Source organism: Diadema antillarum, unplaced genomic scaffold (assembly GCF_040938485.1).
Source record: "Diadema antillarum isolate AM-2024a unplaced genomic scaffold, OU_Dant_1.0 seq00001450_RagTag, whole genome shotgun sequence".
NCBI lineage: Eukaryota > Metazoa > Echinodermata > Echinoidea > Diadematoida > Diadematidae > Diadema > Diadema antillarum.
In genome coordinates, this window is record NW_027272196.1 from 74,165 (window position 1) to 99,765 (window position 25,601).

The 25,601-nt window shown below is 38.9% G+C and overlaps 2 protein-coding genes and 3 non-coding genes across 5 annotated transcripts in view; 4 read left to right on the top strand and 1 right to left on the bottom strand.

Annotated features, from left to right (window-relative positions):
* The window catches only part of LOC139709567 (signal peptide peptidase-like 2B), a 29,835-nt gene extending 24,567 nt beyond the window's left edge, over nt 1-5,268 (bottom strand). The window contains exons 1-3 of the mRNA XM_071621525.1: nt 5,208-5,268; nt 1,017-1,133; nt 199-372 (exon numbers count right to left, since the gene is read on the bottom strand). Of these exons, the coding sequence (XP_071477626.1) occupies nt 199-372; nt 1,017-1,133; nt 5,208-5,261 (345 nt within the window). The 5' untranslated portion in view covers nt 5,262-5,268. The remainder of the gene's footprint in view (nt 1-198; nt 373-1,016; nt 1,134-5,207) is intronic.
* A 4,182-nt stretch (nt 5,269-9,450) lies between these two features.
* On the top strand, nt 9,451-24,315 carry LOC139709554 (eIF5-mimic protein 2-A-like). The gene is made up of 15 exons (XM_071621511.1): nt 9,451-9,473; nt 10,878-10,947; nt 11,423-11,599; nt 12,315-12,424; nt 13,294-13,359; nt 14,071-14,206; nt 14,844-14,953; nt 16,076-16,162; nt 17,748-17,831; nt 18,409-18,474; nt 19,606-19,686; nt 20,398-20,469; nt 21,008-21,074; nt 22,007-22,129; nt 22,996-24,315. The coding sequence occupies exons 2-15, from the start codon at nt 10,887-10,889 to the stop codon at nt 23,028-23,030; spliced, it is 1,275 nt and encodes a 424-aa protein (XP_071477612.1). The 5' UTR covers nt 9,451-9,473; nt 10,878-10,886; the 3' UTR covers nt 23,031-24,315.
* On the top strand, nt 11,649-11,720 carry LOC139709569 (small nucleolar RNA SNORD57). Its single transcript, XR_011709406.1, has one exon. It is a non-coding gene; the product is annotated as a small nucleolar RNA SNORD57 (small nucleolar RNA).
* LOC139709570 (small nucleolar RNA SNORD57) lies at nt 13,838-13,908 on the top strand. Its single transcript, XR_011709407.1, has one exon. It is a non-coding gene; the product is annotated as a small nucleolar RNA SNORD57 (small nucleolar RNA).
* LOC139709571 (small nucleolar RNA SNORD57) lies at nt 15,780-15,858 on the top strand. Its single transcript, XR_011709408.1, has one exon. It is a non-coding gene; the product is annotated as a small nucleolar RNA SNORD57 (small nucleolar RNA).
* Nucleotides 24,316-25,601: the final 1,286 nt, after the last annotated feature.

Sequence of the window (25,601 nt, forward strand, 5' to 3'; positions counted from 1 at the left end):
TAAGTATTACATATAATTCAACCATAAAAATTGATAATATAGGAGGTCTATAATGGCACTACCAAGTCATTTTCCAGTGTGCTTCTTACTGATTCCTAAATACTGATCTTTTACCTCAAATAAAATTCCTATTCGTGGAATACAGTACTTATGGTTGATGAAACATTTGAACCACATACAATCAGACATCAAACTCACTGTGCCTGTTTTGCTGACGACTATTGCCCCCTCAGCTTTGGCCTGCTGCGCATAGAAGCCTTTCTCACTGAAGGTGCAGTTTCCCCTGAGCATGGCAGCTATGTGGCCCTCTAGGGAGACCTTGGGGGCGCTACACACAGGGGAAGGCAGGAGATCCGCCAAGGGTCTGTAGTCCTTTTAATGAAACAAGATTATGAGCATGAAAATTGTATCTTTGCAGTACAGTGTACTTTTATAACATTTACACATACGGTGCACTCCTGTTATAACGAACACGGTTATAACAAAATTCCGGTCACAACGGAGTAAAAATTCAGGCCGCAACATCATCCACTCTATGTTCTTTATTGTTAAGCTGTTCATTGATGAGAAAATTTCGACACAACAAAAGGAAACTGCCGGTCCCAAAGACTACATTTCAACGAGAGTCCACTGTACAAAGAAATACGAGGAAATATGATATATCATGAGCATGAGAATATGATGAGGTTTACTTTCTTTGTAGTACTTGTATGTTTTTATACAATGTACAAAGAAATAACAAGGCATGCATCTTCTATTGTCATAGAAGATCATTTGAAATTGTCAACAAATGAAACTTGGGTAATATTTGTTTCATAATATCAAAAACTTTCTATTTGGACTAAGCCTTGAGTAATTTGAAGTTTCTATCAAACATTCCAGCAATGTTCAACATATCTATTGCAACTTTATCAAAATACTATCATTATTATCATTATTTAGATTTCACACAACAATATGTAAATTAATCATAAACAATGGTTCCACAGATGGATAGAATAGTAATATAATCTTACAGTTGGCTGAAGTTCTTTGGCTAAACGAAACTGTGCAGGGTCGTATGTGATACAGTATTCTCTACTACTTCTTCCATCATTGTATTTCACTGAGAGAATTCCGTAGTAGGCATGAATCTGAAAAAGAAAATAAGGATAACAATACATGATGAGGCCATCATTATCTCAACAATAAATTCCCCCTTTACATCTTTATGAAAAAGAATTGTCTTATTGTTAAGGATATTGTCGAGCAATGAATGAAAGGACGACTGAAGAAGATATGGAAGAGACAGGTGGAGGAGGAGCTTGTGAAGGTTTGCTTGAAAAAGGAGGACACCCCAAATACGGCGAGGTGGAGAGAAGGTGTGATAGCGGTTGCTGCAAGACTGAGGTAAATCCAGTCATCCCCATTAGAGGGGACAAACCTGGATAAAAAAATGGATGACTTATGGAAGATGATAATGATGATGTGGTCTGATTATTCATCACTTAATATTGTGTGACAGTCATGTCCCACAAACCATTTATTAGAATATTCTTGGCAAATTTCTGAGTGATGCGTCAGGCATTAAATAAGAACTCTTATAGTTTGTAATAATTGCTCAATATGTACAACTGTAACTTCCTCTTCAACATCAAAACTGTGGGCATGTTTCATCATCAATGAATATCAAGTGGCAATTTGCTTATCTTTATAAATCAAAACAAACCATTAGCAATCAGAAAGGTACTCCAGAAATATGAAGAAATATAATCGACAGATATTTTCTTTCATAACGTTCCTGCGATGTTCAACTAGTGGGATGGGGAACTTACAAGGTACATTGCATTTAAATGTTGTAATGTTGATTGATGATTCATCGATTTAATCAAGTACAGTTATTACCTCTGTAGCCAATTGTCTTGACTTACAGGGAAAGCATAATATTGGTGGAGATGAAGACTGAACTTTTCATTTTTTGTGAAATACCAGGAAACTAGTTATGAAATAACTAGTACAAAGCGTACCATTCTAAGAGGAATTCAATGTTCATTCAATGAAAATTGGTTTTGGAATGGCTCAGACAGCCAAAAACAAAGTAAAAGAAAGCAATTGTAATAAAAGGTGGGTCTCATCATCCCAGCAAATCACACCAGCCAAGTAAGTTTCTTGGTCTCTTTTGATATACTGGAAGCAAATATGAAATGGTGCAAGATGGTTCTCAAACCCTTACCACTAATCTAATACCAGAACTGCCCAGAAGCAGAACTGGCAATTGTGCACTTTACGGCCCTATATCATTGGTACCTCATTCGCCGTATGCTAAGGTGATATCCCATGAACCACCCCGCACTGAGCAGCTGGCGAGCTTCTCTTGCTGTATGGAACGCAGTTTGACAAGTAATAAGGTCACTAAAAGCCCGCCTCACTCACTGTGCTTCTGTGGAGCTAGCAGACACATTGGGTGATTTCAAGTTCGGTGCTAGTGCTAGTGCTAGTGCTATCTCAGCACTAGCACCTGCGATAAAACCGAACTTGAAATCACGTCGGTGTTGGGAGTTGACCTCAAAATTATGACGTATTTCCGGTTGCTGGTGCTGGGCTCGGTGTTGAATGTCGTCTGCTGAACCCAGCCCCGCCGATTGTGTTAGCGATTTACGTGCTTTTTCGCCATAGACTAACACTAGCCCCTAGAGATTAACATTTTCGTCATTTCAAGTTCGGTGCTGGTGTTAGCGTTACCAGTGCGAGAACTCTTATTCACGTCCGTAATAGATGCACGTTTTACGTGCAAAGTCTATGCTACTGCAGTGGTCGCCCACGTAACGTACACGAACACTCTCGACATGGCTTCATAAATCTGAGCCTGGGAGCAAAATTAAGACAGTTGTATTTTGGGGAGTGGATGAAATTTGTGGCATTTTAATATTTCTTCCCCACTATGTCCCTAAAACTAAGCAGTTTTGGCTACATCTTTTAATATTTGACTGTAATCACGCGCAATCACTTTTTTCGTCGCGCAATTCCTGCGGAGCTAGCGGTGCTGTGATTCCAACACCTAGTGCTGGTGATCGATAATTTTGATCGGTATCGCCTCGTTAATCTGACCGTCGGTGTTGGAGCTCGATTTAACGCTGTTATTCGGGGGCTAGCACTAGCACTAGCACTAGCACCGAACTTGAAATCACCCATTGAACACTCATGTGCAATTGCGATTTCACGTGCCTTTCCTCTCCGTTGCAGGATTATCGAGCTTTTAAGTTTACATACAATGTTGCATCGCAGAAAATTGCCATGATCATGGCGCAAAGTGTGAGAAAGTTGGCAGTAGTCTGTGATACAAAAGATTCCATTTTTGAACATCCTAGCTAAGCTTGCGCCAGCTCGCCACAACAGTTACGTGAATATTTTCATGCCTCTTCATCCATCCCGATCCGAACCTATCAAAAATCACGCAAACCAACCACGCGGGCGAGGCTTGTGTGTGTGTGTGTCCATGACAGACTGACGAATCGGGGTAAGATTTCAGGGTTTTTTATTATCATTTCACAGAATAATTTCGCCAAGGCCGCGAGTGGACATATGTCCTCCACAATAGGTTAATTAATGATTCCCTGCTTAAGGTATATCGCAAAATTCATTCATCTAAAATCATGATTGAAGCACGGAAGTTTACCACTCGTTGCGTTCCGTTGTGTGCCAATGCACAGCACCCTGTTTGTCTAGGGTCTGCTCGCACTCGATCACGCCGCACCGCACAGGAAAGGGCCATACCCCGACATCGTTTAGAGTCTTACCAAACACGGCACAACCTCTTAGAGGTTGTGCCGTCTTCATGCCAGACGATGGGGACTCTTAAACGGTGTCGGCACAAAGCATCTAGCACGAGTCTGGAGTGAGTCTGGCGTGAGTCTGGGGTGAATATCGTGCTAGACAGCCTAGCACGAGTCTAGCACAACCTCTCAAGGTTGTGCTGTGTTCACGCCAGACGAGGTGTAGGGGATTCTAAACGGTCTCCGCACAAACACAGCGTGAACATAGTCTGGTTTTCAGACCCTTTGCCAACTGTACTCCTATTACAAAATGCGCCCTCTGCGGATTTCGTTGCCGCCCTTAACGACGTTGCCGCTTTTGCCAAAGGCTAAGGCCCATCAGCTAAACCTGCTACTTCTTTTGTTGTAAAAAGGTGTTGATATTCTGAAAAGGAAATTGGTGTGAGAAGACGGTCTGAAAACCAGACTAGCATAAACACTTCCTGTGACCAGCACTGTTTGTGGTGGAAAAATGCCCTTCCACTGGTTTCCATAGAAATGTATACGGACCTCACTCTAGACAACAGGGGGACTCTAAACGGGGGTCTCTCTTACCACCCACTGCACTGAGTTTGTATAAAAAATGACTAGAGTCTAGATCTAGATCTAGTTTTCATCTAGCATGTCCTCCAGAGGTCCTCCTAGACAGGGGGACTCTAAATGGGTATTTAATTGTGGTGTACCATATAAGAGCCGTCATCACGCACACGCACGTTGACACATTCACACACACTGCATCCAAACGCGAAATCTCAACATGACATACATATTACATGTTGTATGTACACTAACACAGTACAGCACCGAAAGACCGCTGTCAACCTGCGGTGCCTGATAGGTACTTGTATTCACACGTACTGCTCGATTAGGGTAAAATCTTGCACCGATAATTATAGGGCCGTTAAGTGCACAATTGCCGCAGAACTAACTTATGGCTGCTTTTAGTTTCAGTCCAGTCTCACTTTAAAAACAGAACTGAGCTGAGGCTGAGCAATAAAAGTTAAAACAAGTAGATATTCTACTACCTACTAGTACTAGAAGTCTAGGTACAACACAAGTACAAATGCAGGAAGATTAATAAATCATACAACATCATGGTATGAACATTAGCAAAGACAATGTCAAGGTAATTGGTGAGGAAACGATGTTATAATTGTGACTAGTAAGACTAGGTCTAACTTCTAAGGAGTCTTTGTCGTCATCTGTACTGTAGAGTGCTAGGTCACGACCATCACAGATCTTAACGTATGGGACTAGCTAACTCAGCATATCCCTGCCGATGACTAATTAGGTACAGTAAATAAAAAGTCCTTTTCGACGAAATTGTTCATCAAACACATGTAAATTACGCACAGTCATGAGCCTAAGTAATATACCAACCAATTAATTTAGTACAGAGTTGTGTCAATAACTTACCATATGCAACAGGGATAAAAGAATAACAACCCTTTCCGTCTTAACGATCGCCATTTCTACAGTTGGGTGATTAGTCTGCATTCCACACCCTGTTGGCCTGCTGACGTGACTGCGACTTACGGTCATGCACAACACATGCGTGTGCGTGTGTGTTTTCTTATTCTTAGTTTTCGCGTGTAGTGTGTGTGTAGAGTTCTGTGGTATGTGTGCGTGTATGACTTGTGTCAGGTGTTTGTGGAGAAAGCTGGGAAGGGGGGGGGGGGGGCGGGGGAGTCGTCAGGTGCAAGAGAGGGAGAGGTTGAGGAGAGCTGTGGGGGGGGGGGGGGTGAATGTTTTTGGTCAATATACAATGACCACGTTCTGTGCATTAAAGTTATACAGAAATTATTTGCTTCTCTGCTCCTCCATTGTCTGGATGCCGTGACTATTCAAACTTATGTTTTCTGTGCTGTGCGGTTTATTGAGAACATGGGCATGAAAATTGCTGCTCAGGGTTGTATTTGTCCTCTTTTTTGTTTTCCATACTTTCTCAGGGAGGTGGTTCCACCTCCCTGGTTGAGTGATGTGTTGTTTACCACATAATCCTGGAGAGTATCCCATTCAGTGATAATGCGCTGTGAGAAGACACTTGACCGCTTTTGAGTTTTACATCTGTTCTTCGTTACCCTGTACTTGTGCCCTCTAGTTCTATTGTCTGTTCTCAAGTTGAAAAAAAAAAAACTTGCTTTGACTTAAGTCTTCCAGTCCATTCATAATCTTGAATGTTTGGATGAGATCTGCTCGTTGTCTGCGGTGACTCAATTAAGGTAATTTCAGTTCTGCTATAGTCTCTGATCCGGATATGTGAGATAAAGTGAGGTTAGGTATTGACTTGGTTGCTCGTCTCAGTATCTTCTTAATCTCCTGTGTATCCCTTTTCAAGCAAGGGTGCCATATCTGGGAGCAATATTCCAGTGACGGGCGTACTATGGTCACAGATTTGTAGAGTTGGATGAATGGTCGTTGATCTAGGGAAGAAAACGATAATTTTGATAATTCCCATCTTTATACGATTTGAGCTTGCTGTGATGTTATCTACGTGATTGATAATTTCAGCTGGTTGTCGAACGTGACACCCAGGTCCTTCTCAGTGGTAGATGAAAGGAGGGACCTTGAGGTCAAGTAAGACTGTAGTCAAAGCAATAATTCTTCCCACAATGTTATTATTCTTCCCATAACATTATTCTTCCCATAATGTTTTGTTGTACAATACTCGTGTGTTGTTGTTATTTTTCATTTCAATGATTAATTTTGATGACTGGAATGCCAAGTGTCAAATATCTATATAGTGTGATGAATAATATTACATTGGACTGTTTGAATGTGGAAGAATGATTGATATTGAAAAAAGGGTGTGTGTGTGTGTGTGTGTGTGTGTGTGTGTGTGTGCGCGCGCGCGTATATGTGTACCACTGGGGTGTGCCCATTCTGTTTTACACTCCCCATTTCCATTTTTAGTGTGTTTTTATCATAAGAGGATATCGAAGTATTGTGACTCCGTAACCTCTTTGTTCACCCCTGCCGTGCAAACCATCATAAACAAAAACAAAACAAACACACACACACCAAAAAAAAAAAAAAAAAAAAAAAAAAAACACACACAAACAAACGGCAATGACTAAGAATTTCACCGGATTCCTGCCCACGCCCAAGATAAAAAACACGGGCCCCAACCCGGCCGACCCCATCCCTCCCCTGGATCACACACGCACGCAAAATAGAGAAAAGCAAGCACGTTCCGCGCCCTTTCATTTCTGCTTTCACACTTCAACAGCGGAGTAATTGGGCTAAAAGTGAAATAGACGCATCTTTCAAAATCGGTCAAGTATCTCTGCAAATCGCAGCAATTTGGGACATTTCATGTCCAATCCCTCCCTTTTTTCCCGTAGCAAACGGTTATCTGCAATACCGATATTAGTGACTTCCGGGATCTGATTTCAAAAGGATAGCTTTGGGACAAGCACAGCCTCAACACAACCATCTAAACAGCCTTATGCCTATACTCATCAACCTTGCTTCCATCACTTCTGTTGTTGTTTATAAAGTAAAATCGGATCTGAAATAACAAAATAGGGTCTGTATACAATTCTGAAGTTTTACATAATACTATATAGTTCCCCTAGAAGTGATTGGGTTATTTATTTGCAAATTAGCAGAGGAGCCGATGTTTCATCTCATAACGTGTCTTTTTATGACAAACTTTTGCGCCAAAGTATCAAGGTTGCAACCAAAACGATGATGACTTTTTAGGAGGTATACATAGAGATTGCAGTGATTGAATAATGGATCAAACACATAGTACAAATCTTTGTACACATAAACTATGAAGTATTAATGTACCGCCTAGAAAGCCGGAATGAATCATTATAGAAAAACAATAATACCCCTCCCCATGCAGTTACACTATCCAGTAGACCTATTTTTGTTTATACAATGTAAAAGACGATCATAAAGCATGCTATACTGCGATAATGTGACTGTGGAGAAGAATCGACAGCGCAGTGATCCACAGACAATCGTGTCTGCACGTAACTAAACTTTTTAGTCATTGCACCAAATCTATGTTGACATACATCGTATACTTGATGCTTGCCCCAAAGATACAGGGCTTTTTGACAGCCAGTATAACTTGACTGGCAGTGGGTTGGAATATTGCAATGTCGTCTTATCACAGTTTTTCAGTGAAAAGCATTTCTGACACTGATCACAATCTGGGAGTATATGGAAAAAAACAAACAAATATAATTTTTAGATCTAAAAAAAAAAAGTTCATAAAAGTTTGATTACTCTCCGCCCTCAAGACACACTGCACATACATGGTCAACCCAAGAAAAGTTAGAGAAGCGTTACTGCATGCGCAACACCATCGTTCAAATTTACACCGGAAATGGAATAGAAAATTTCATAAAGACCAACTTCTACACATGATCTCAGCCAAAAGGCCGAGAAGCGGTATCTAAATTGTCTACGGAATTTTAGAGTACTTCTGTTTATTATACTTTCCCACATTAAAAAACAAAAACAAAACTGTGCTATGCCTGGGTTACACCATAAAATGCAAAACTCATGTCATCATACCTGGCATCTATATAGTGTGGCTTCCAATATTATTGGTGTTATTGTTATCATTGTTATTATTATTATTATTATCTTCATTAGTATTATCATTTTCATTATTATTATTATTATTATTATTATTATTATTATTATTAATACTACTACTATCAATATTATTATCATCATCATCATCATCATCATTGCCATGGATACCATTTTTATCATTGTAGAATAATCCTATTGCTATCGTCACCGAAAATATGGAATATGTAGTACTAATATTTTATGATGAAATGGTGACATTAACATTTCTGATTTGCCTGTTTTGTTATATCTACTTTGTCTAATAGTAATGAATCGGCTCTCGCAGCTGAAAGAGCGAGCTAATGGTGGTATATCCGCATTATTATTCTTTTTTTTTTCTGATTATCGCTGAAAGGGAACTTCCTGATTATCTTACATCGAGTTGTAGCCTTTGGCTGTTCTTTTCTTATTTCTCTTTCTTCCTTTTGCTTTTCCATCTGTCCAGCACAGCGTGTGAGCGCGGAAAGCTGCTTTTCCAAGAACTTCCTGGTTTACTCACATGAGTAGGAGGACACGACACGGGATGTTGCACCTGAAAGTTGCAATTCCGTCGAGTATGACGTTACATACACTTCCGGTTAACAAAACAATACACGAATGGGCCAGAAGTGTGTGAGCACATTTTGATTTACTAGCAAACAAGAAGTAGGTATTTTTTCTACATATAAAAAGCAATTTTCCATAAAATCTGATGTTAAAAAATATTATTTAAATTTAACAATTTTTTAATTGCCCAAACATTAGTTAATAAATTTTTATAAATATCTAATTTTTGGATGAGACACATGATACAGTCTTAAATACGGGGTCGTACTCTATGTTAAAAAGTGGTATAAGCTCATTTCTTCATAATAAAGAATATGTTGACAAAAAAGTGAAAATTCTTAAAATGCTAGTAGTTCCATGCATGGAATTTATTTAATATTATGAATGAATCGAGTCATAATTTTGTATATTAAATCACACTAAGTTACAAACATCAATTTTTATCTATTTTGTGACATGCTTTGAATCGTAGGTCTTCTACCCCCGTTCGGGTAATGAACCTGTTGTGACCTGATATTTCTGCAAGTACAGAGTATTCGCGTAAGTTTGTCTTCAATATCTGTACATTTTACTGCACGCAGCTGTCAGAAGTAGAGACTTGTGTACGTAGACTGGAAGATTTTGATTAGTTTATTCGAAATATGTACGTATGTTTGTGTTTATCCTGAAGGAATTATTCGAAATAAGTGTTATATGGCACGAGTGAGGAAGGGTGGGTAGGCGATATGAACGTGATGGTGAGCTACACGTTGTACGTACATGAAGTACTGTATTGTCCACAACGGTGTGCTGCATGCCGCGGTCATGTCGCTGTCGTGCAGTGCGTGCGTGCAAATGCGTGTGGTGGGCTACTACTACACTAGTAAATGAGGTGTGGATATGGTCGAATGGCAATGCAATGGTCCACGGCGGCACGGCCCGGGTATTGAATGAAGTCGAGAGTGATTTGAGCGACTGAGACAAAGTGAATTGGCTGGCAGCTGCTGTGGGCCGTGCCGCCGTTATTTGGTTTGATAGAAAATATCCAAAATTTGACCGAAAGATCGGTCTGTATCTGTCCGTCGGGGAATGTTCCGCGGAGACTGCGTCTGGCTTCACGGATCCCCTCCGTATACAGACCGAAGACAAAGTCAATGATTCCGGCTCCTGTCATTTATTTCCTTGCTTTTAAGAGCAGCAACGTTTGCAAACTTAAAATTCACGCCAAAGTTCTTCCGTACTCAATGTACATTGGATGTCGGTTTCAAGTCGCGAAAATTTCATGCTGCGAGAAAGGCTGTTGGCTCAAATCCGCAAAATTTTCATGCCGCGAATATATTGTGTACCAGTACAGTATGGAGGTGTATCCTATTACCGAACGATTTTTATTTAATTTCTCCAGACGGGCAACATTATGCTTAAATTTAGCTAAAGATCTCCCAGAAGATAATTGAAATTCTGATAAATGTAGCTGTAACAGTATTATTTGAAAAGTAAGCCACGCACTTGACAAAATCCGTATTTCAAATACCCCTTCCACAAAAACTGTGTCTTTTTACGGACGCAAATCGTATTGTATTTACCGAACATGCCCCCTCTGTATGGGGAGATTTAGGCATTGCATTTTCGGTCAATGTTATTAACGCAGAATAACAAACATCGAGATTTCAGCGATTATTACTGAAATTGGTACTGTATTTGCTGCAGTTTAGCAATTTTCTGCACCGGCCTCCCTTGTGAGATAACAGCGCGTGCGTAGTACAATGGATGCGCGCGTATACGAGTTGTTTTTATGGGCTTCCATTGAAAATGTACGCGTTCGGTAATAGGATACTGTTCGGTAATAGGATACCTGCCTATACATGTTCCATCGTCTCAACTAGTTTTAGTACATTAGAAATCTGTCAAAGCAATGTTAGGTTTTTTAACCTTGACCTAATAAACTTGCATTGCATTCTCTTTCAGAAAAACTTTATGAGTCAAAAGGAGCAAAAGCCTACGCTCACGGGCCAGCGAACTCGGACCCGAAAGAGGGGTATGTACATTGTCAAGATCTGGATGAATACGCTGAAAAACTCTAAATAGAGTATCTCTTGTATTGTAATATGTATTAATGAAGAATGTAATTTCAAACTTAATTGATCATTTAACAGTATTGTTAATATTCAAGAGAATCTACAGTGTGCATTTGTGGACTTTTAATGTCATTTTTTTTTCCGTATGTACTTGAGACAATGCTGGAGAGAATATACACAGATGTATGAATTCCAATCGGAGATATTCTTGAAATTGTCAAAGCTTCCAACTGAAGCTCATACTTGTACAATTACCATTGGCTAAACATTACAAGCATTGTTTCAAGTCTTAGCTCTGGGATAGGAAAATAGGAAACTAAGTGTTTCTATCCATTCTGCATGATTGCAAGTTGAGATGGATTTGTCTTGGTGACAACTTAAATTACATATAAGATTGACTAACAGATGTTGTATCATGCGTTCTGTTTCTTGCAGATGAAAAAGAGAAATACGACCCAATCGGGTTCCGCGATAACATCCTGCAAGGTCTTAACGACGCAGGCACCGACTTGGAACAAGTTTCCAAATTCTTGGATGGCGCTGGTTCTAAGTTGAACTACCGGTCCTATGCTGAAACACTCTTTGACATTTTGTTTGCTGGTGGAATCCTGGGTAGGTGCATTTCTTGTTATCACATTCAGAATGTGAAGTGATACGGAAGCCCAGATGATGTTTCCCATTAAACCTGACTCATTGCAATGGAGGCTAAAAACTGATTTAATGAGACTGATGGGATGTAAAAAGAGAACTTCACTTTACAGTTCCAATCAGAGGTCTGTAATGTGTGTGTGTGTGCGTGTGTGTGTGAATTCTATGTGCTTTATTTTGTGCTTTGTACTTGAACTTTTAAATTCTAAGCACTGTACTGTGTCAATTTCTATCTAGTATTGATGCAGTCTGAGCAAGAGAACGATAAAGAAATAAAATAAACTCTTTGAATAAGAAAAAAAAAAGGGGGAATTTACAATTATTTATAATGATGAAAAATACTGATTGGAAAGATGATCTCTTTGTTATCTAGTTACGAATGTATGGCAATTCATGTGAAGTGCTGAATACTTAATTTTTTCAAGGTCATGTTTTCTTTTACCAGAATGCACTGTTTTCTTGTAAGGCAAGACTGTAAGCTTGTTCTTACAGAAAATAAATACAGGCTTAATGAAGTTTTACAAACATTGACATCTCCGGACATTTTATAATCTACTTCATTAAGAAACACACATGAAATTGTTGTTTCTTCAGGTAAATGTGACATTCCTTCATGCAGTCTTAAACCAACAAATGTTCATATTGATTTTACCCACCATCACCTGTGCAACCATGACAGCCCCTGGAGGATCAGTAGTTGAAGACTCTGATAAGACCAAGGTCTGCCGCAGCGAGGTCTGCGTGTTCACCACCGAAGACAATGCCCAGGCTATGCAAAACTTTGGTGAGGTAAGCTGTCGCTTTGAGTCATGGGAGCACAGTAGAAGTTTGCATGTGTATAGATAGCATTTGCTTCAGAAAATCAAATCATGTGTAGCTGAAATTAAACCAAAAAATAACACACAAATGCACAAATGTTCTTTAATCAAACAATCTTTCACTCGGGATATGGCTGGTAGTGTGCAGTGAATGTAATGTGCAAAGTAGTCCCCACGAGTGATTCTACTTGATATTGAATACTGGTATGCAGATTTTAAGAAGTGTATTGGGGAAGCTCATGCTTACATAATGAAGTCTGACTTTCACATGTTGTATCTAGAAAGAGATACAAACGGTGTATGTATCACTGAGGCCCATAAGAGAAACGATAGATGAGGTCAGACTGGCAAAAGATAGAAGAGTTTAAGATCGTGAAGTCTTCGCAATTGCAATCTTTTTTCGTCCAGTCACACTGGCAGCCAAACTTCTCAATCTGTGGGTCGAGAAGTTTGGGTCACTAGTGCGCGTTCGTAAGAAAAAAAAAGGTGTGCTGTCTGATGGCTAGTTATTGTGAAGTAACAATGAACACCTGTGCATCACAATGGCTTCAGAGGCACCGCCCACAAACATGTGGACTGGTCATGTTGCAAAGATCGCAAAGTATCAGTAGTGGTCACACTAGTGGAAAAATATTTAAAAGTCTGGCAGGAATGGGGGAAATATCCTCAATTGGAGTGGGCAGTTTCGTGAGAAGTTACGCAGGAAGTTTGCAATCACACTGGCAAATCTTCCAGATCTTGAACTTCTCGATCTTCTGCCAGTGTGATCGCGGCTATTGAGAGCTCCCATCATTATGATCAGTGGTTATACAGATGGTTACTTGCCCTTTTGCATTTTAGGTGTTCAGCAAGCTGACTAGACGATACAAGTACCTTGAGAAGAAACTGCAAGATGAACTCCAGAAGGTGAGAGATTTCAAATTACAGAGCCTATGATGGCATCAGCCACAAAAACATGTCTTGCTCCATGGCCAGCATGAAACAACAAAAGCAAAAAAAAAAAAGAAATCACCCTTTTAAAAAGATTTTCTTCTTTCTTCCCTGCTTTGCCTATCTTGAGTGTAGGAGCATTATGATTAAATCTGCAGCAGTTGTCATTTACCCATGGTGTATTATCTGTTCACCTCACCAGCCTTGAACCTCGCCATTCAACCAATATGTCAGTTATTCTGAATCATCTTCTGTCAAAATGTTAGCATTTCTGATCTTTATCAAAATCATGACTTACTCCTTCAATCATGATTGCTATTAACACATCTTTGCCTGTGAAACAATACAAATTTTCAATTGACAAAACTTTGAAAGATGTAGATTTTTATGAGGGATATTATTCTGGTTTCTTATCAACTTCCAGTTAATTTGCATATTCATGTGCAGTGTGCATCCCATGTGATGTTTCTCTTTAACCTGACATGTATCAATGGAGGTTAAAATCTGATTTAATGAGACTGATGGGATAAATGCCTTACCATGGAGAGAAGTAGCAGACTCAAAATACAGAGATGCAAACAAGCAGTCTTTAATTTAGAATACTGTGTAAAGAGAGTTGATTGAGATATAAAGTTCTACAAGATCTGTACTGTACACTGTGTTTCTTCACTTTCTCTTTATGTGCAGATCCTCTTGTTCCTCAAAGGGTTCTCAGAGATTGAGCGTAAGAAGGTAGCCATGATTACTGGCGTCCTCCAGGCCAGAAACTTGGTGGATGCCAAATGCCTTACCAGCCTCTTCAATGACCATCTTGTCAAGGATGGTGAGTTTCTGCATGTGGCTTTCCATTCATATTTATCTTTTGCAACTTGAAAATTTGTCATCAGGGTGAATGTGTGATGAGGACTTGCCTACTGCGAAGAACGTCAAATGTAGAGATTTAGCACCGTGTTGTGAGAGGAAAACCAAATCCATTGTGTGACAAACCAAATGCAATGGGATGGGTTGGTCACATGTTTTTCATTTCATGTCTTTGATTATGAGAGGGTTGTGCAAAAATTTCTGTCATTATATCTTGAAAAATAAACGTTTTATATTGAAATCTCGCCTGTACTAGTGAAGTGAAATAAAGTTTGTTAGTAAGTTTATTGATATTTTATATTGTGTTTATGTTTATTTTGGCGCTAGTAATGGAAATATTAAGCTCTTTCCAGTGGTACGAACAGTGTATGTGTTGCTTGATTATTTCTCTCCTCAGAGATGACCAGTGTGTCAACAGATCATTTACCATATCTAAATAGTAGTCTTCATACATGATCCTATTCCTAATTAGCCTGTAGACAATCAGTCTGTTTGTTGTTCTGGACAGTGATGAATTATTCAGGTAGGGTCACATACAGTTGTAGTATCTATATCCTAATCTATCTCACCCTGCATGTTCCTATCTCCGTGCTTGACAGGCATTGCCTTACAGTTTGCTGTGGACATGTTCACTGTGTGGCTGGAGATGCGAGACATGAACAGCGTCATCGCAACACTCACCAAGGCGCAACTTGACAACAGACTGCTGGTATGCATTCACATCTGTCAGATAGTAGGAGCCGTAGCTTTCCTGTCTGCTCAGGGACCGTATTTTCCTGACATTCCTATATCCGCTGTTATGATGATTACCGAACTTTGGATTATGTACTTGTCAACAGCAGGATAGCGCTCTGGCCTTCCTTTAGAATGGCAGTGTGACTTCTTTTATCTTGTTTTTTATTTTTTTTTATTTTTTTATTCTAGGCTTGGCAGCTTTGTATGTCGCACCAACCTGTAATTTCATGTTTCAGATTTTAAGTCTGCACGTTCCTAGAATGTTCTAATTGTTTGAGTGCTGAACACATAAATGTTACCCACAGAATGAAGTGGTGTAGATTCAGTTTCTTTACATAGTAGTTGTAATACTAGCAGTATTTGTGAGCAAAGGGTCTATGATTTTCTCAGCATCTCATGAAGGTTAGCAGGAAGCATTTTTTATTCATTTCAAGTGAACAGGGCTAGAGAAATATCCCACAGTGATTCGTTTTGAAAATTGCCGAGTATGAACTTAATCTTGACAATTTTGCACTGTAGACTTTCAAGAATACACATGGCATATTTTCATTTGTCGTCTTATTTTCAGGGGAAATGTGGAATTATGAACAGATACACATGAGAAATCTGTCTTGTGACGACATTTTAGATAACATGGAGTTGCGATAAAATAGCAAGCTCGCAATTACGTGCAATATTTCTCATGGGGGGGGAGGGGGGTGGGGAGGAGAAGACTGCATGCTTCTTTGCTGCGTCAGAAATTGAAGGTATTCGGCAGGACAGGCATTATGGCAGGGCCAATGAATATGACTCCTGCTCATCCCAAATGATGTTCTCCTTTGACCTGACATCTGTGGATGAAGGTCAACATAACTAAAACTGATTTAATGAGGCTGATGGGATGCAAAAATTAAAGTAAAGCGTCAGGTTTAGTTTGCTGTGTTTCATAAGGTATCATGAAATAATGATTTTAAGTGGATATGTGAACAATATTGAAGGGTTAGAAAATCAATATACCTCAGATTACCAAGTTGCATATTTTTGTATTCCACTGGCATCCAAATCTCGAGTCATTTTGGGAGTGACACACCAGGCTATTTTCTCTCTCGACATCTAGGAACTCATGCCAGTTTCCAAGAGGAGTGAAGCCAACTTTGAGCACATCTTCAGTGAAGCTGGCCTGACGGAGATCGCAAACTACCAGGTAATAAATCTCTGCTGCATTCTCTCATTTTCACAACGTGTACACTGTAATGCCAGAAACATTCGCAGCTTGAAACTTGCGCAAATGGGAACTGACAGCCTTTGTCGCCACATGAAACATTCGCGAATTGCTAACCACGAAAAAATTATGAGTATACTGCATGTGCTGGATTGTGTAGACAAAAACTTTTGCATGCATTTTACTCTCGTGAACCTAGGCTTGCAAAATTCACAAAAATTACTGGTTTTACAGTAGATTGGATAGTTTTAGGAGACTCTAAAGGCTACTCATATCCTGTGTGATGCTTGCATGTCAAATAAAGTAACTTGTATGGTAAAGTTCCTGAGGGTTTAATATGTCATACTTTTTTTTTGCAGTACACTGGACTCGTGTTATACCAGAGTCTGGGGGACTGGCAGTTTTCTTTTGTTATATCAAATTTTCGTTATAACAGAACAAATAAGCTATAAATATTCATAGAGTGGATAATGTTGCGGCCTGAATTTTGCTTCGTTACAACCGGAATTTCGTTACAACCGTGTTCGATTTAACGGGAGTGCACTGTGTAATCTTTATTATCTTGAATGAGTAGAGTTTTCTTTTCATGTACATATGTCTGAAATCTCTTTGTATGTGTTTCGCTTCTAACACCAGAAGAAGACATTTATTTGAAGGAAATTGCTAGTAGATAAGTGGGATATGACAGGGCTACTGTGCTGAAACATATGGGCCTGTAATGTAGAGTATCAAAACATCACCAGAAGTTATGTTGATCGCTTAGTTTTCTCACAAGTGGCTTTGAAAGGCTTAGAAATGGAACGTCATGCACAATACTACATGCAAGTTGTAATTGCCCCATGCATTTTGTTCTGGGTGTCTTATTTTCTCATGAAGTGGTTGTGTTCAAGTCTTAAGTGATGTATCTAGAGCCTTGACTTGTAATGTGGAAGTCACTTGTGACTGATTTAATCTGATAAGACTTGAATCATGCCATGAGAAGAACACCTGACAAGATAATTTCCTGTGTATGACATCATGGCATAAGCTTGACTTATAAATTGATGTGTTCCTGGGATTTAAATAGTGTTATTCATCGTGTTGACTAATGTTCTGAAGTACAGTCAAAGCTGTCTAGAGTTACCACCCCAAGGGAGACTAAAGAGTGGCCATTGTAGACAGGGTGGTTATTATGGCTTTTCTCTTACGGGAATTGGGTTTAATGGTCGCATACGACAGGTGGTCACTATAGACAGTGGTCGCTATAAACGGGTTCGACTGTAGTAGCTTTTTAGAAATACAGAAATACAACCTTATTATCCCTTCTGATACTTGCTTTATAATGAAGATTCACTTAATAGGAATATGCTTGTACTTTCTTAATATAGATAGGTATCCAATGTTTCCATTGCTAAAAGAATTGAAACAGCACATTATTTTTGCAGTTTCATGAAACGATAACATCTGTTTTATTATCCATATGAAGTTTAAGAACATTTTGCCAATTACCCTTTTATGGAGTCTAGAATCCAAAATAACCTTTATGTGGGATGTTTGGTTGTTTTCCTCTCTCATGATGTACCATTAGCGTGCAAGAGCTCATGCTGAAAGCAAGAAGGAGCTGTACCAAGAACTGTCTGAGATCATCCATGACACTGGAGACATCAAAGAGGTAATATAATCTTAAGAGAAAGGGTAATAGCTTCTCCTTCCTGAAGAAATATCAGCCAGGGATTACATTTTGCTTCTGGCTGCCTCAAGGTTTTCAAAAATAAAGTGATCATCATTCCCTGACCTTCAGTGACATTTCACCGTCCTTTGTCCTCCAGAAGAAAAAAAAGCAACAACAACAACAGAACCAAAAAAAAAATAATGTATGAATCATTTCAGTGACACATCGTTACCTTGAAAGTAAATCTTGCACTAAAACTTATTTGGATGGCTTATGAGCCGACATCTCTAATTGTAGCTGAACTCGTATGATCTCTGTTTACTGAGCTTACTGAAAAGTAACCTATCTTAAGGGCTTTGTAATGTTGTTTCATACTGTGCTGTATGCTGTATGTAGTATGTAATTGTGAGGTGTCCCATGAAATAGTTCACATATATCTTGAAATTGCTTGTTATGAAATGGACTTGGTCTAATTCGTAGTAGTTAAGTCTGAAGATGGATTAATGGTCATCAGTACATGAGATTTCAAAGGATGGCTGGGTATTGACACTTCATGTAATAAATCTTTTTGTCACAGATGGAGAACACTATCGTGGACACGATGAAGAAGAACGGATTCACTGGCAAGGACATCATTGGTGTTGTGAGTATCTTTTTCCAGCTGTTTTATGGTAGTGTGCCCAAAGCAAGAATGCCATGTCTCAAATTTAACCCTCTGCTTGCCACATCATAATACCTGCTCATAGGTTTGTGTGCGATACTTCTAAACATTTGACTCATTTGCACAGAAAGGGTTAAAGGCACATAGTCCCTGTAGTGTAGAGGGCGCTGTTGATGATACTGCCGAACACCGTTAGCATTGATATGAAAATTGCCGAAGTTGAGCTGTCATCAAGAGTAAAGGTGTTGCTAAGTAACGTTGCCTTCGCTGTCTTGTCTGCGCATCACGCAATCTGTAGTAATGCCAGGGTGCGTGCATATGTGCTTCTTATTATGACATCACAAAAGAAGTTTGCTCAGGCTGTCATCCTCCTCAGCCGAATCATGAACCGAACTGTGATCGGACCACTGACTACAGTGGATCGGACTTCTTCGGACTCGGGGGAAATGGGTCACCGCGTAAGCGCTAAAGAGGAGTCGATAAAGCGTAGGTCTCTATAGGAAACTTTCGCCGTGCGCCTGCGTACGCATTTGACTAAACCACCGGGACCATGTGCCTTTAATTGCTGTTAGTTTGATCTTTGAACTTTGAATGAGGGGCTGTTACTTTGCAGAATATGTCCTGGACTATGAATCACAAGGTCCATGGTTCAAGTCCCCTGGCTTCAACTGGTGTGCCCTAGGCAAGGCACTTCATCATCATTGTGCAGTCCTGTAGAGGCGACTTGAAGCTGTTGGTCCTGTGGTTGCCTGCCCACAAGCATTCATTGTCTCTTTTAGCAGTCACATTAAAAAAATGAAACAATTCAAGCGCTTCTTGATTTCCCTCCTACGCATAGTTGTGCTTGTATGTGATTAGGGAATTGCCAAACATGTTCACTTTTGGTCATTAAAAAAAAAAGATATGTATTGCAATTGTTAGATTTGTGTTTGGTCATATAAAGTTAAGTGGGTATCTGCCTGTGCTATTATTTAAGTCCTCAAAATGTTATTTGACTACTTGGAGAGATAGGTAGTTCAAGTGGCGGAGTGAAAAAAGCTCCCGATGCCAGTGTAGTGTTTGAGTGCATATGTGTCCATGGCAATTGACAAAGTATTTCTTGCTCTTTTCCAGGTATTCAAAGTGGTGATGAACTCCAATGAATGGCCCAAGAAGGAGGATCTGGTTCCTGAACAAGTGGGACGGTGTTTCAAGGTCTGTGTTTTTTGCTGAACTCTTTATGTGCCATGATGGAAACCCCCTGTGTGCCATATTATTCTGAGACACCAACGTTGTCATGCTTTGAGAAAACATTCTGCTTTCAAACCTACATTACTTCTATAGATTTCTGTAAAGCTAAAATGATAGTTAGTTATTAGTTATAGAGAAAATGCCAAGCTTTGTTTTTATGTAAATTGTTTGACAAATCTATGGTTGTTTTTCTTTTAATTGACTTGTAGCTAAATTACTGTAAAGGCATGACTTTTCCACGCATAACAGTGACAAAAACTAAGAATTTACATGCAAATCCAGTAGGTAACACTGCTTGTAAGTCAATCACAATACAGTTTGTATCCACCATCGAAAACCAAGCTGTGCGGCAGTGAAGTACAAGTATGCAGCAGCATCAAACTTATTAGTGATATGTAACTTCTTACATGGTAGAAATGGAATATTACCATTTTATTACTGCCAATTATGCAAGATTTAAATGTGTTTATATAACTCTTCCCTTTCTTTTTATGAAAGAGAGAAAAAAAAACTTCAAGCAAGAACTAGGTTTTCATGTTATATTTGCATTTTGAGTAATCAGAAGACTTGGCAGATGTAACTTTGGAAATTTGTATGAAAGGCAAGAAGGATTAAAAAATTCCCTATGAAACCGTAGTCATTGTGGTCTATTTTTGTGTTTGTTTGTGTTAACAGAAATACATACCTCTTCTCAAGACCTTGGTCACCCACAACCGCACAGAAGCTGAACTGCTGCTGAAGATGCAAGTAAGTTAAACAATCAAAATGCAGATATTAGAGGAATTTTCTCTTGGACGGAACCAAGTTCTTTGTAGCATAACGAGATTGCTCTTGTAGTAGATACAGGACATCTTGAGAAAGTAATATTGTAGCAGATTGAAAAGAAAAAAAAAATCAATTTGTCAAGTGAAATATAAGAATTCTCAAGGAGTTTTGTCGTTTTTAATTAGTAGATGTGGGGATACTTTGATGTGAAATGAGGTATTGGTCACTGCTTTCATAACAGAGCACTTACAGAACCTATCTTCAGAAGAAATTGTTAATGATCCATGCCCATTGATTTTGAGCTAGTCTCCAGCACTGGTGCTGATATTTGTATCGTTTGGTTTGTTATTTTCTTCCATTCGTACACAGAATCCAGTTGAATATGATGCACTATAACTTCTTGAAGGTTTCACAGAAATGTATCGTGTCTTTGTAGTAAGGGGAGAATTCATATACATTGTATTGTAGTTCGCAGGTTTTTGTAATCACTCAACCTTTGTCCTCTCTTCTTGTGTCTTAGGAGTACTGTCACACGAACATTGTCATGCGCAAGGTCTTCACAAAGATGGTCACTTGGCTTTACCAAGGTAATACTGTAAAACGAGGAATTTTCGCGTGCATTTTAATTTCGCGAATTTCGCGAGCGCCAAAATTCGCAAAATTAAAATGCACGCGAAAGTTTTTGTCTACACTACATGCATTGAACGCCAGTGGCAATTCGCGAAAATTTCATGCCACGAAAAAGGCTGTCGGCTCCAATTCGCGAAAATTTCATGCCGCGAATATATCATGTTTTACAGTATTCTAAGTGATGTTAGATCTTGTCCTCATTACTGTTAAGTGTTATAGGGTTAGTAAGGGCAAGGAAATGCACAATTTATATGATTATATGCAGTGGGATTTTCTACTTTATTCATTGTTATGCTATAGAAGGAATTGTCTTGATTGTGTGCAATGAAGGATAGTAAAGTTCTGATAACATTAAAATGCTTTTGCAGGAAAATGTTTATCTAATATGCCCCTTGATTCATGAAGCTTTTCCATTTATAATTGAAATGAAATGAATATGTGTATCTTATATGACTCTTGATTCACAAAGCTTTTCCATTTTATATACAATAAATGAATAAATAAATGAAATAAAACAAAACAAAACAAAGCGAAATGAAACAAATAATAGTGATAAATGTAATATCGGCTCATGCCAGATCAATTTGAATAGTGTGTCCCTGATTGTATGTCATATTAGATGTGAAGTTCAGCTCAGTATATTAGGAATTTTCTGTTACTGTGATCACTTTGTATCATATAGCAATTACTCTGGATGAAGGCTTGTCTGTGTAAGTCTCATTGTTGTGTGACAAGGATTTATCTTTTGCCTTGTACATGTAAACTTTGATTACAGTGAAAGAAAAGGCAACACAAAGTCATAGAGGGTTCTACAGTGTCCAGTTTCAGGCCCTGAATTTCAGGGAATTTTTAGTATTTTAATCACCCTTCTGTCTTTCACTGCTTGCAGCCGACATTCTGTCAGAGGACGAGATTCTGAAGTGGTACAACAGCAATGATAACCCCAAAGGCAAGGCGCACTTCAAGGAACAGATGAAAAAGTTTGTCGAATGGCTCAATACTGCTGAAGAAGGTTTGTATGAGCTTCCTTCCAAATTCAAGCAACACTTTAAGCTTATGTGATATGTTGCAGTGTTCAGCATCTGTCTTGCATTGTGCATAATCCTTTTCACATTTCACCTCAATTTTAAACTGGTGACTGAATTTTGACTGAACATTAATTAATGGAGAGAGGAGATTATAGTTTGTACAAATGGTGGTGGTGCACCCTATTGACCCCAGGGGGCCCCAAGAGTGTATCCCCAAAATCCCAAATTGGAAGCATGTTGCCCAGCAGCCACACAGCAATCCCTGAATATGGAGTTTTATTCTTAAATTGTTTTAAGTTAATTGTTTGCCTCAGGTGGAATGCCATGAAGGTGAAGGGTGCTGCTCATATGAGTGCTAGACCCATGGGGTCTCTTGTTTGTTTATTTGTTTGTTTGTTTTAATGAAGGACAATTATTTTCCAACTTGATCTAGGAGAAATGGCCGTCATGAAAAATTTGATGATAACAATAGGAGGAAATGAAGGAATATTTGTACATTCGTGCTGACAAGATGAAAGTTTGTTAATATCAGCATGCTTCTGTCCCACATTTGCTGTGGAGCTTCCACTTGCTTTGCTCATATCATTAGTCTGTCAGACTGTGTGTATTTAGATGTTGATTTAAGAGGTCAAAGGCCAAGATTTTACAATAACAGCAGTAATTATGGAAAGAAATAAAATATTCCACTTTGAATGTGTAATGATTTGTGTAATAGTTTGCAGATCGGTGTAAGATATTTTAGTGGTCATGGTATGAGTATGTAGTGCTTTTTAGCTTTTAATGTTTTGTTATATTGTCGTTCATCTTTTGGAATAATCCTTTCTTCATTTCCAATTGTTTCCTCTTGCAGAGTCTGATGAAGAGGAAGAGGAAGAAGAGAAATAAGCTAGTGGAGATCACACATCTTCATGCCTTATTCCAGACTTCATTGTAGTGTTTTCTGTCTGATACAGTAGTAAATTTGGTCATGTCTGTATGTCTTTTGAAACTGTTGACAAGCAATCATTTTATCATCACTTCAGTTGTTACAAGTTCGCATCATGCTTTTTTTTCCTATGATATTCCGTTAAATCTCAACTCTACATTGTATAGACAGTCACTTACAAACGGAAGAATATCGACCAGTCTATGATCATTTATTAGTTTATCGAAACAATATGCATACAACACTGAACCTCACCTGCAATTGTCTTAGTGCTATATATATATGTAATCACATTTTCTGTTATAAATTGCTTTTTTAGGGGGTGGGGGTCAGGTTGGATGTGTTGTGTGATTTCCAGGCAAAAAGTTTGATTGCAAGTTAAGAACTGATGTTCATGTTCACATGTATTATTACAGATGACTCAAGAGCAACTTACTTTTTATCTACGGTTGTGTTGACTGTCCAATAACTGATATTAAAGCAACTGTTGATTGGCCAGTGAAGAAATCCACTTATAACTGATGTGTAGTTGGAATGGATGTTTGAATTCCTGGAATGCAAATGATTTATGTTGTTAGATAAGAGCATACCTTCGAAACATCTAAAGAAATCTTGCAGCCAGACAGCTGTGGAAGTAGGAATAGATTTAATTTTGTATACCATGAATGCATGTTGCTATGATTTCACCGACTGTGAATGTAACAATTGATTTTGATAAGACATATTGATGGTTTAACATACTTTTCTAGCAAGACTAACATCACATCTGTATGAAAGTGTATCTAGTTTTTTTTTCCTTTGTCCGTAGTAAAATGTAGTTTGGTATAATGTGCTGCGATTGTAGCCACGTAGTGCAACTATTCGACTTTGCAATGGCAACCTGCAGAAATGTAATAGATGGTACTATTCTTGTATCATAGCTGAATATGTGTGTGAGAAGAGCTCTCAAGCCATTGCCCAAGCTATCACTCCAATACTTATGTTTTGGCTTCACTTCTCTTGTTGTTATTATTTTTTATTGGTTTGTTTATTACTGAGTAAGGATTATAAGTTATGTTTATTATTAAAGATGCCAATTATGTCTGATAATGAGGGTTTGGGTGGGGGGAAACAATGATGAAGATTAAATTTATTGGAGGGAAAATTATTTTGATGTCAACACACAGACTACTTTGAAATTATTTGGAGTAATATTGTCTTGTGTGGTGTTTGTTTCAATCTGTTGAAATGCTCTTCAGTCCTTGGCCCTGTTACATAAACTTAAAAAAAATGATGCAGATCTAACACATGTTTTATATAGCCTTTTCAGCCAGGCAAAACTGATCTTTTTTTTTTTTTTTACTGGATGTTGTTGCTGTCAATTAATATTACAACATCTTATTTCAAACATACATTGTACTTGTTTGATAATATGGAACAGGGCTGATCAGGCACTGTGATAGTGGGCCATTGAGATAGAATGTGCTGGCTTACTGTAAAACAAGAAATTTTTTCTTGTGCATTTTTAATTTTGCAAATTTAGGGAGAGCCAAGATTTGCAAAATTACATGCCACAAAAAATTTCTTTCTTTGCAGTGTAAATGTGAATGAATGTATTTGTGCTTGTACCACCAAATATGGTATGCAATGTCCATGAATGTTTTGGTGTTTGTGTGTGTATAAGGGCTTTCACATCTTGAATGAGTTGCATGAATGAGATATGTTATTTTCATATTTAAGAAATTTTCCATGCATGTACTTACACATGCATTCTACTTTTCTGTCAAGCAATGCATTACTACAGTGTACTCCCGTTATAACGAACATGGTTATAACAAAAGTCCGGTTATAATGAAGTAAAAATTTGGGCTGCAATGTCATCCACTCTATGTATTTCTATTGTTTGTTTGTTCGGTTATAATGGAATACCAATATAACGAAAGAAAACTGCCGGTCCCGAGGACTTCGTTATAACGGGAGTCCACTGTACCAGAACTTTGTTTCATGAACGTATGTTGCGACACGGATTGTCGCCCCTACACGGATTGTCGCCTCCTGCTCGGGGCGACAATCCGTGACGGGCGCTGGCGGCACGGATTGTCGCAGTTCCCAGTTTTTGACCTCGAAGGCGACAATCCGTGCTGGCAAAAAATTTGTTGCGACACGGATTGTCGCCCCGTCACGGATTGTCGCCCCGGGCTCGGGGTGGTTCCTCCGGTGTTAAGCTTTGGTGGGATGGGTATGACTGGTAAGTTATGCGTATGTGTGTGTGTGTGTGTGTGTGTGTGTGTGTGTGTGTGTGTATTGTGAGCTGCATGATATATGATGTGTATGATTTGTTGTGTGTTTGGAGTATAATAATACAATATGTAGAAACTGTGCATGTGTGGTGGTTGTATAGTGGTAGTGGTTTGTTTGTCTGTGTGTATACGTGTGCCTGTATGCTTACGTGTGTATGTGGAATATAGTGGCGCTACTGTGGCAATACAAACGCCTTCAGAGTGTATGAGCACGTGTTTGAAAAATTCACACCAGCGTTGATCTAAAAATAG